The 11,152-nt window shown below is 47.6% G+C and overlaps 1 protein-coding gene across 1 annotated transcript in view; it reads left to right on the top strand.

The window, feature by feature from the left end:
* Window positions 1-2: 2 nt before the first annotated feature.
* The window catches only part of DNAJC17 (DnaJ heat shock protein family (Hsp40) member C17), a 39,293-nt gene continuing 28,143 nt past the window's right edge, over window positions 3-11,152 (top strand). The window contains exon 1 of the mRNA XM_008951984.4: window positions 3-135. Within this exon, the coding sequence (XP_008950232.1) occupies window positions 58-135 (78 nt within the window). The 5' untranslated portion in view covers window positions 3-57. The remainder of the gene's footprint in view (window positions 136-11,152) is intronic.

Below are 11,152 nucleotides of genomic sequence, written 5' to 3'. Positions count from 1 at the left end.
TCCTCACGCGCGCTTAGACTCTTGGGAGTTGTAGTACGAATCCGTCAGGCCGGAACCATGGCAGTGACCAAGGAGCTCTTACAGATGGACCTGTACGCGCTGCTAGGCATTGAGGAGAAGGCAGCGGACAAAGAGGTGAGAACGGTGGCGAGGAAGGCTGATCTTGAGAGGTCTGGCGGCCCTTCCTGTCCTAGCGCCTCGGCCACTGCTGGCATCCGCTCTCCAGGTTCATTCGGGTCCTGGGCGGGGAGCGAGGGTCGGCGCTATGCCCTCCGCAGACGGGCTCCCAGACATTTCCTGGACGGTCCGAGGGCCTCAAGAGGAAGCGGGGTACAGAGAGCTCTTCGCGTCGGGTGGCTGTGCTCTCCCGTGGCGCCTGTCTCCTAGAGGCCGCGGGGCGAGGCAGCAAGGAACGCTAGCCTCCTCTGCGCCTGCGCAGTCTCGGCCTCCGTTTCCGCTTCTGCCTTGACTGTGACAAGAGGTGCCTCATTTCAGTCTCTTCTGCAGGCTGATTTTATTCTTCCACTTAGAGCCTAGGACGAAAGAAAAGTAAGATCTCAAAGCCTCTCCACTCCCTTTTCATGCCCCCTTGCCAATGTGACCGATGACCCTGCTGTCTCTATTTTCTTTTCCACTCAAGCCCATTGACTCTTTTCAAGTAGCTGATGCCCTTCTCAGCATGTGCTAGTTAGTGGGCTAAAAGCAGGAGGATCAGAAGGTTAAGGCAGATGGTATAGAGGTCCATGCTACCTTAGGTGGTGATAAAGATGCCAGGGAGTGAAACACTGATCAAGCTGGATTTAGGATTTCTTTTATCTTCCCCTGGATCATGGTGGTAGTTTTAACAATATACGAAGGAGAGGCGTTCATCAAATGAAAATTAGTGCCCAACTGAGCCGAGATCGCGCCACTGCACTCCATCCTGGGCGACAGAGCAAGACTCTTTCTCAAAAAAAGAAAGAAAGAAAGAAAATTAGTGTCTACTAGGCTGGGCGCGGTGGCTCACGCCTGTAATCTCAGCACTTTGGGAGGCTGAGGCGGGCGGATCATGTGCTCAGGAGTTCGAGACCAGCCTGACCAATATGCTGAAACCCCGTCTCTACTAAAAATACAAAAATTAGCCGGGCGTGGTGGAACGCACCTGTAGTCCCAGCTACTTGGGAGGCTGAGGCAGGAGAATCACTGGAACCCGGGAGGCGGAGGTTGCAGTGAGCTGAGATTGCACCACTGCACTCCAGTCTGGGCGACAGAGCGAGACTGTCTCAAAAAAAAAAAAAAAAAGGAAAAAAAATTAGTGCCCACTAATGTCCCAGCACTTCTGGGCTGCCCTGCTCATGGGGTGAGTGAGCTTTTGAGAAGAGGAAGCTCTAGGGCAGAAAATCAGAGAGACCCAGAGGGCCCTTGAGAAATGCTGTCAACCTGCACAAATCTGTCCCCTGCAGCCGCAGCTGAAATCAGAAATGGCCATGGGATGTCTATGAAGCATCAAAAGCATCTGCTCCACCTCTCTCGTATTTCAATATTTTAGGATTAATAATTCCTAACACCTGTATAATGCTTACTATGTCCTAGACAGTATTTTTTTTTTCTGGATAGTATTCTAAGTGCTCTATGTTTACAAATTATTATTTTTTAAATTCTTTATTATTATTATTTTTTATTATTGTTTTTGAGACGGAGTCTCGCTCTGTCGCCCAGGCTGGAGTGCAGTGGCGCGATCTCGGCTTACTGCAACCTCCGCCTCTCGGGTTCACGCCATTCTCCTGCCTGAGCCTCTCCAAGTAGCTGGGACTACAGGCGCCCGCCACCATGCCCGGCTAATAATTTTTATTTTTAGTAGAGACGGGGTTTCACCGTGGTCTCGATCTCCTGACCTCGTGATCTGCCCACCTCAGCCTCCCAAAGTGCTGGGATTACAAGCCTGAGCCACCGTGCCCGGCCTATTATTATTTTTTGAGACGGAGTCTCGCTCTGTCGCCCAGGCTGGAGTGCAGTGGCGCAATCTCAGCTTACTGCAACTTCTGCCTCCCAGGTTCAAGCGATTCTCCTGCCTCACCCTCCGGAGTAGCTGGGACTACAGGCATGTACCACCATGCCCGGCTAATTTTTTTTTTTTTTTTTTGAGACAGAGTATCGCTCTTTGGCCCAGGCTGGAGTGCAGTGGCATGATCTCGGCTCACTGCAACCTCCGCCTTCCTGTTTCAAGTGATTCTCCTGCCTCAGCCTCCCAAGTAGCTAGGATTACAGGCACCCGCCACCACGCCCAGCTAATTTCTGTATTTTTTAGTAGAGACGGGGTCTCACCGTGTTGGCCAGGCCAGTCTTGGATTCCTGACCTCGTGATCTTCCCACCTCGGCCTCCCAAAGCGCTGGGATTACAGGTGTGAGCCACTATGCCCTGCCTGCAAATTATTTAATTAGTACTTTATTAATAGTGAGAAACTATTTGAGACATTTCACAAAAGATCCAAGTGGGAAATCTGGAGGGGTTTTTTTTGAGACGGAGTCTCACTCTCTTGCCTAGGCTGGAGTGCAGTGGTGCAATCTTGGCTCACTGCAACCTCTGCCCCCCAGGTTCAGGGAATTCTCCTGCCTCAGCCTCCTGAGCAGCTGGGATTACAGGCATGTGCCACCACACCCAGCTAATTTTTGTGTTTTTATCAGAGACAGGGTTTCACCATGTTGGTCAGGCTGGTCTTGAACTCCTGGCCTCAAGTGATCTGCCAGCCTTGGCCTCCCAAAGTGCTGGGATTACAGGCGTGAGCCACCGCGCCCAGCTGAAATCTAGAGTTTCTAACCCTGAAGTTGAGAACTCTTGAGGAAGTCAGTTGGAAGCCATTCTCTATTAATTAGAGAAGTTACATAATCAGATTTTTTTTTTTATGTCTATTTTTTGAGAAAAGATCTCACTGTCATTCAGGCTGGAATGCAGTGGCACAATCACAGCTCACTGCAGCCTCGACTTCCTGGGCTCAAGTGATCCCACCTCAGCCTCTCATGTAGTTGGGACTGCAGGTGTGCATCATCATGCCTGGCTAATTTGTTTTGTGTTTGTTTTTCATTTTTTTTTTTTCCAGAGATGGGGTCCAGCTATATTGCCCAGGCTGGTGTCGAACTCCTGGGTTCAAGCTATCCTCCTGCCTGGTCTCCCAGAGTGCTGGGATTGCAGGCGTGAGCCACTGTGCCCTGCCCATAATTGGATTTTAAAGAAAGTATTTGACTGAGTGTGATGGCTCACACCTGCAATCCCAGCACTTTGGGAGGCCAAGGTGGAAGGAACGCTTGAGGCCAGGAGTTTGAGACCAGCCTGGGAAACATAGTGAGATCCTGTCTCTCTCTATATATATATAAAAAAAAAAGCTGGGCAGGGTGTTACGCACCTGTAGTCCCCGCTACATGGGAGGCTGAGGTGGGAGGATCACTTGAGCATGGGAAGTTTCAGTGAGCTATGATTTACCACTGTATTCCAGCCTGGATGACAGAGTGAGACCCTGCCTCTTTTAAAAAAGAAAAGAAAATTCAACACTAGTGTGCATAATGAAAATGGGTGGGGGTGGGACGAATGGAAGAGCTGCCACTAGGGGGTCAGGTGGGGCTGGTGTCTAGGCAAGAGACCAAGGTCTGAGCTGGGCAGTGGTGGCTGGGATCCAGTTCTAACTCAGATGAGATAAGGGATATGTGTGAAGCCACTCTATAAAGGGTAACAGGTGCTGCTCCTGCCTTTAATGGGGGGGGCAAGATTCACGCATACAAGGGAGACATGGTGAGTTCCTTAAGAGGGGTACAAAGTGCTGTGGATGTTCAGTGTAGGCTGAGATTGCTATTAGTTTGAGAGAAGGAATAAAGGCAGGAGAGAAGGTATTTGGGGCCTTGAAGAATGGGCAGAGTTTGGACATGTGGAGATGGAGGCAGGGCATTCCAAGAAAGCAAATGTATATATTAATACATACAGTCTATTTTGGAGCATAAGTAGGTGGCACCCTCAAAGAGGCCTTACCTATTTTTCTTTTCATAGCAGCCATTCTCCTTTCTAGCACTTACTCCCATTTACACTTTGGATACACTGGCTAGCTTCATGGCAACACACTTTTTGGTAGAAAGCAAGAAAAACCTAGGCCCTGGTGTCCCCGCACCATGGTTTAATACCTGTCATAGACAACCTAGGTTGCTGCCATAGGGCAACCTAGAGGACAAACAAATATTTAAAGTGTATACAAGGAAGAACTCCTAAACTGGTTGTCCAAATAGCCTAGGAGTTCTCAATTTGCCCTCTACAGAAAGGCTCCAGGAACTGGGTGAAGGAACCCCTGAAAATCATGCGTGATTTTTTTTTTTTTGTATTTATTCTGGAGGAGAGGAGGACTTTTTTTTTCTTTTCTTTTTTGACCCAGGGTCTCTCTGTGTTACCCATGCTGGAGTCAGTGGCATGATTACTGCTCACTGCAAACTCTGCCTCCTGGGCTCAAGCAATCCTCCCACCTCAGCCTCAAAAGTAGCTGGGACCACAGGTGTGCACCGCCATGCCTGGCTAATTTTTGTATTTTTGTAGAGATCGGGTTCCACCATGTTGGCCAGGTTGGTCTTGAACTCCTGGGTTCAAGCAGTCCTCCCGCCTTGGCCTCTGAAAAGTGTTTGGGTTATAGGCATGAGCTACCACGCCCGGCCAGAGGAGGGAATTTTAATCCAAAAGTCAAAGAAGCCCTAATGGAGGCCAAGCTCCCTGTGTTACTGATGGCGAAACTGCAGCTCGGAGAAGGTGGTTAGTGGCAGAATTGGGACTGGAACCCTGATGCCCTGATGCCCTGATGTCCAGCTCAGGCCTCTGCTCCTTCTACTAAGGCTCCCTGGCCCTGTCCAGCGCGGTTCAGTGGTAGTGATGAGCACCACCACCAAATTTAACTTGTGTTCAGACTACTTCTCTGAATCTCAAATCTGTGTGTCTATCTGCCTGTTTGATCCCTCCATTTGGATGTTTCACAGCGGTCTAAATCTTACTACATCCAAAAATTGGCCAGGCGCAGTGGCTCATGTCGGTAATCCCAGCACTTCGAGAGGCCCAGGCAGGCAGATCACCTGAGGTCAGGAGTTTTAGACAGCCTGGCCAACAGGGTGAAATCCTATCTCTACTAAAAATATAAAAATCAGCCAGACGCGGTGGCACGTGCCTGTAGTCCCAGCTACTGGGAGGCTGAGGCAGGAGAATCGCTTGAACCTGGGAGGCGGAGGTTGCAGTGAGCTGAGATCAAGCCACTGCACTCCAGCCTGGGTGATGGAGCTAGAATCTGTCTCAAAAAAAAAAAAAAAAAAATTGAACTCTTTCAATTCTCCAAACCTGCTCCTTCCTTGGATTTCCCCATCTTATGGCACCACTATCCATCCATTCAAGCTGGGAACCTGGAGTCATTCTCAGTACCTCCCTATCCTCTCACCCCTGCCATCTAGAACATCACCGGGTCCTGATGAGTCAGCCTCCCAAATAATCCCCAAACCTGTTCACCCTCTCTATCTCCACCACTACTGCTCCAGCCCAGGCCCCCATCCACTCAGCTGAATGTTTAGAGGAGCCTGCCAACTTTTTTCTGCTTTCAGCCTATTCCATTCTGATCTATTGAGCCTCTCCAATTCTCCTCACAGAAAATGGAATGATCTTGCTATTCCCTGAAAACCCTATTTAGCACTTCTAATAAAATACTCAATAGAATTTCTTTTCTTTCTTTTTTTTTTTTTTTTTTTTTTTGAGATGGAGTCTCGCTCTGTCACCCAGGCTGGAGTGCAGTGGCTGCAAGCTCCGCCTCCCAGGTTCACGTCATTCTCCCGTCTCAGCCTCCTGAGTAGCTGGGACTACAGGCGCCCGCCACCACGCCCAGCTAATTTTTTGTATTTTTAGTAGAGACGGGGTTTCACCATTCACAGGATGGTCTTGATCTCCTGACCTTGTGATCCGCCCGCCTCGGCCTCCCAAAGTGCTGGGATTACAGGCGTGAGCCACCACACCCAGCCAATACTCAACAATTTCTTAGCTCATTCATACATTTTCCTCTGCCAGGAATGCTCTTCCTCCCCTTCTGCTAATCTGAGTTGCTTTTACTTGTCCTTCAGAACTCAGTCGAAATGGCATCCTCAGAGAAGCCTTGCCTTATATTCTGTTTCATGGCAGCTGGTTTTTCTTTTTTCTAGCACTTATTTCAGTTTGCAATTATGTATTTATCTGTGTGATTATTTGTCTCATGCCTTAATCCCCTCTGCACTCCTACTTCTGAGGACCAGATCTGATTCATGCTCTTCTGTAGCAGCCCCTTACCTGGTGACTGGCACATAGTAGGTTCTCCATAAGTATTTGTTGAATGAATGAAGTAGTAGCTAAAGAGACCACTGCAACGACTTTACTTGAGAATCAGGAGACCAAGGGCAGTCACTGCGTCTCTCAGGACCTGACTTTCCCCAAATGTAAAATGAAGGAGTAGGGCAAACTACAGTTTGAGGGGCCAAATGGCCCATGACCTTTTTTTTTTTTTGAGACGGAGTCTCGCTGTCGCCCAGGCTGGAGCATGGTGGCGCAATCTCGGCTCACTACAGCCTCTGCTTCCCAGGTTCAAGCAATTCTCTGCTTCAGTCTCCGGAGTAGCCGAGATTACAGGCACCCGCCACCACGCCTGGCTAATTTTTATATTTTTAGTGGAGATGTGGTTTCACTATCTTGGCCTGGCTGGTCTTGAACTCCTGACCTCGTGATCCGCCCGCCTTGGCCTCCCACCAAAGTGCTGGGATTACAGGTGTGAGCCACCGTGCCCAGCTGACCTTTTCTTTTTTTTAATGGCTTATGTGCTAAGAATGGTTTCTACATGTTTAAATGATTGTAGAAAAAAAAAAACACAGCTCAACAACCAAAAAAACAAACAACTCGGTTAAAAAATGGGCAAGCCAGGAGTTTGAAGTTACAGTGAGCTCTGATCACGCCACCATGCTCCAGCCTGGGTGACAGAGTGAAACTCTGTCTGTAAAAAAATTAAAAAAAAAAAAAAAGACAATCTCAATAGACATTTCCCCAAAGAAGATGTACAAATGGTCAATAAGCACATGAAAAGATGCTCAACTTCACTAGTCATTAGGTAAATGCAGATCAAAACCATGTTGAGGCCAGGTGCGGTGGCACACGCCTGTAATCCCAGCACTTTGGGAGGTCGAGGCAGGTGGATCACCTGAGGTCAGTAGTTCAAGACCAGCCTGGCCAACATGGGGAAACCCCGTCTCTACTAAAAATACAAAAATTAGCTGGGCGTAGTGGCAGGTGCCTGTAGTCTCATGTACTCAAGGAGGCAGGAGAATTGCTGGAACCCGGGAGGCGGAGGTTGCAGTGAGCCGAAATCGTGCCACTGCACTCCAGCCTGGGTGATGGAGCAAGACTCCATCTCAAAAAACAAACAAACAAACAAAAACATGTTGTGATACCACTTCACACCCATTAAGATAGCTATTATGAAGACAAAAACAACAACAACAAAAAAAAACCCTGGTGTGATGGCTCATGGAGAGGCTAAGGTGGGAGGATTGCTTGAGCCCAGGAGTTCCAGGCTACAGTGCGCTATGATTGTGCCACTGCACTCCAGCCTGGATGACAGAGCGAGACCTTGTCTCTAAAAATAAAAAGTAAAAAGAGAGAGAAAGAAATAAATGTTGGTCAGGATGCAGAGAAATTGGAGCCCTGTGCATTGTTGGTGGTGCAGATAATGTTAAGATGGTATGGTGAGTCCTCAAAAAATTAAACATGGAATTACCATATGACCCAACAATTACCATATGATTCATATGGTAATTAAATATAGAAGTAATATGATCCAGCAACAGAAACAAACACAAAACAACAAAGGAGAATATACAACAAAGACCATATGTAGCTCCCTAAAATTTTTACTCTCAACTCGGGCCCTTTACAAAAAATCTGCTCATCCCTGTTCAAGTTAGGGACAAGTTCAACTCTGCCTTTCTGTACACGGAACTAGCCTTTCTGCAAATGTTCTTCCCTCATATCACAACAAACCTAGCAGGCCAGAAGTGAGCTAAACACCACCTTTCATGGGGATTTAACAATCAGCCATTCTCCTTGTTCCCCATCCAGCCCTAGAGGATACAGGCAGGGCATGGTGTGGTTTTTTTTTTTTTTGTGGGAAAACCTTAAGTTGAGGACCTGGGTTTCGGGTGGAAGTGCTCCTAGGGAGAGGATCAGTCTCCTGCTAGAGCCTGAAGCAGCGAGCACCAAATTCTTTTTTTTTTTTTTTTTTTTTTTTTTTTGAGATGGAGTCTCGCTCTGTCGCTCAGGCTGGAGTGCAGTGGCACGATCTCGGCTCACTGCAAGCTCTGCCTCCCGGGTTCACACCATTCTGCCTCAGCCTCCCGAGTAGCTGGGACTACAGGCGCCTGCCACCACACCACCATGGCTAATTTTTTTTGTATTTTTAGTAGACACAGGGTTTCACCGTGTTAGCCAGGATGGTCTCTATCTCCTCACCTCGTGATCCACCCACTTCAGCCTCCCAAAGTGCTGGGATTACAGGCGTGAGCCACCGCACCCGGCCAGCAAGCGCCAAATTCTTACACACACACTCACAAGGCGGGGCACCACGGCTGCCAGAATGAAGGATTAGGTCGTGAGTTAACGCTGTTTGCAAACCTTCAAGAGAGATTCCAAAGTAATCTCAGGAATTACCTGAGTGACTGCAGTGACCGTCTAATCCTTTTCCTATTTCTGTTCTTGATCCTCTTCACACAGCAGCCAGAGTGAGCCTTTATAATGTAAATCAGATTTTGTCACCTCTGGTCACAACTCCCAGTGGCTTCTCTCAGTCTTAGCATGAAATCTGAAGTCCTTCCCCTGGCCCACGCAGCCCTTACTGCCTGTCCTGCACGTTCCCTGCCACCACTCTCCCCTTTGCTGATTGTGCTCCAGCCACATCAGTCCTCCTGATATTTCCTACAACATTGTGATAAACAATGTATTTAACGCAAAATTTACTGCTTACCATTTTAATCCTTTTTGATTAAAGGATTCACTGGCATTAAGTACATTTACATTGTTGTGCAGCCATCACCACCATCCATCTCTAGAACTTTTCCATCATTTGAATCTGAAACTCTGTACTCAACAAACAGTGACTCCCTGTTCCCTCCTCCCCCCAGCTCCTGTGAACCACTCTTCTACTTTCTTTCTCTATATGAATTTGACTATTCTATGAACCTCATATAAATGGAATCATGCAATATTTGTCCTTTTGTGTCAGGCTTATTTTGCTTAATTAACATCATGCTTTCAAGGTTCAGCCATGTTGTAGCATGTGTCAGAGTTTCTTTTTAAGGTTGAATAATATTCCATTTTATGTATATACCACATTTTGTTTATCCATTCATCTGTTGATGAATATTTTGGTTGTTTCCAGCTTTTGACTATTGTGAGTAATGCTAGTATGAATGTGGGTTAGAAATTTGTTTGAGCCAGGTGTGGTGGCTCATACCTGTAATCCCAGCACTTTGGGAGGCCGAGAGTGGTGGATTGCCTGAAGTCAGGAGTTCAAGACCAGCCTTGCCAACATGATGAAACCCTGTCTCTACTAAAAATAGAAAAACTAGCCAGGCATGGTGGTGGGTGCCTGTAATCCCACCTACCCAGGGGGGTGAGGCGGGAGAATTGCTTGAACCCAGGAGGCGGAGGTTGCAGTGAGCCGAGATTGTGCTACTGCCCTCCAGCCTGGGCGATAGAGCAAGACTCTGTCTCAAAAAAAAAAAAAAAAAAAAAGAGATCGGCCACAATCCCAGCACTTTGGGAGGCTGAGGCAGGTGCATCACCCAAGGTCAGGAGTTCAAGACCAGCTTGGCCAACATAGTGAAATCCCGGCTCTACTAAAATACAAAAATTAGCTGGGCATGGTGGCAGGTGCCTGTAATCCCAGCTGCTAGGGAGGCTGAGGCAGGAGAATCGCTTGAACCCAGAGGCGGAGGTTGCAGTGAGCCAAGATTGTGCCATTGCACTCCAGCCTGGGCAATAAGAGCGAAACTCCATCTCAAAAAAAAAAAAAAAGAAATCTGTTTGAGTCCCTACTTTATGAATTTTTTGTGGTTGTTGAAACAGGGTCTCACTCTGTTGCCCAGGCTGGAGTGAAATTGTGTGATCACAGCTCACTGCAGCCTCAACCTCCTGGGCCCAAGCAATCCTCCCACTTCAGTCTCCTGAGTAGCTAGGACTACAGGCATGTACCATCATTCCCAGCTGATTTTTAAATTTTTTGTAGAGATGGGGTTTTGCTATGTTGCCCAGACTGGTCTCAAACTCCTGGCCTGAAGTTATCCTTCTGCTTTGGCTTCCCAAAGTGCTAGGATTACAGGCATGAGCTACGATCCCTGGCAGAGTCCCTACTCTAATTTCTTGTTCTAGAGTGGTGGATAATGCCTGTAATCCCAGCACTTTGGGAGACTGAGGCAGGAGGATTGCTTGAGCCTAGGAGCTTGAGATCAGCCTGAGCAACATGGCAAAACCCTGTCTCTACAAAGGAAAAAAAAGAAAAAATTAGCTCATTGTGGTGGCGCACACCCGTAGTCCCAGCTACTCTACTCGGGAGGCTGAGGAGGGAGGATTGCTTTAGCCCAGGGGGTCAAAGCGTGAACTGAACCACTCCACTCCAGCCTTGGTGACAGAGTGAGATTGGGTCACAAAAACAAAAACAGTTCTTTTGAGTATATACCCAGAAGGAGAACTGCTAGATCATATGGTAATTCTACATTTAATGTTTTGAGGAACTGACATACCGGCTTCCACAATGGCTGTGCCATTTAACCTTCCCACCAGCAATACACAGGAGTTCCATTTTCTCCACATCCTTTCCACACTTAAATTGTCTGTTTTCTTTGGATAATAACCATCCTAATAAGTGTGAAGTGGGCCTCCTGTGATTTTTTTCAAACTCACCTAACACATTCCTGATTTTCAGGGCCTTTATGCTTGCTAATCCTTCTGCTAGAAAATTCTTTCTCTGGGCAGTTGTCTATCTCCCACACCTAATTCAGGTTTCCATTCAAATATCATCTGCTCAGAGAGGCTTTTCCTGACCACCTATTTAAATGAGCTAGCCCCACACCCTTATCTGCTATTTCGAAGTAGATCTCA

This window comes from Pan paniscus, chromosome 16 (genome assembly GCF_029289425.2).
Source record: "Pan paniscus chromosome 16, NHGRI_mPanPan1-v2.0_pri, whole genome shotgun sequence".
NCBI classification, from domain to species: Eukaryota; Metazoa; Chordata; class Mammalia; order Primates; family Hominidae; genus Pan; species Pan paniscus.
Note: the sequence above shows the minus strand (reverse complement) of the source record. Positions and strands in the feature narration are given on the sequence as shown.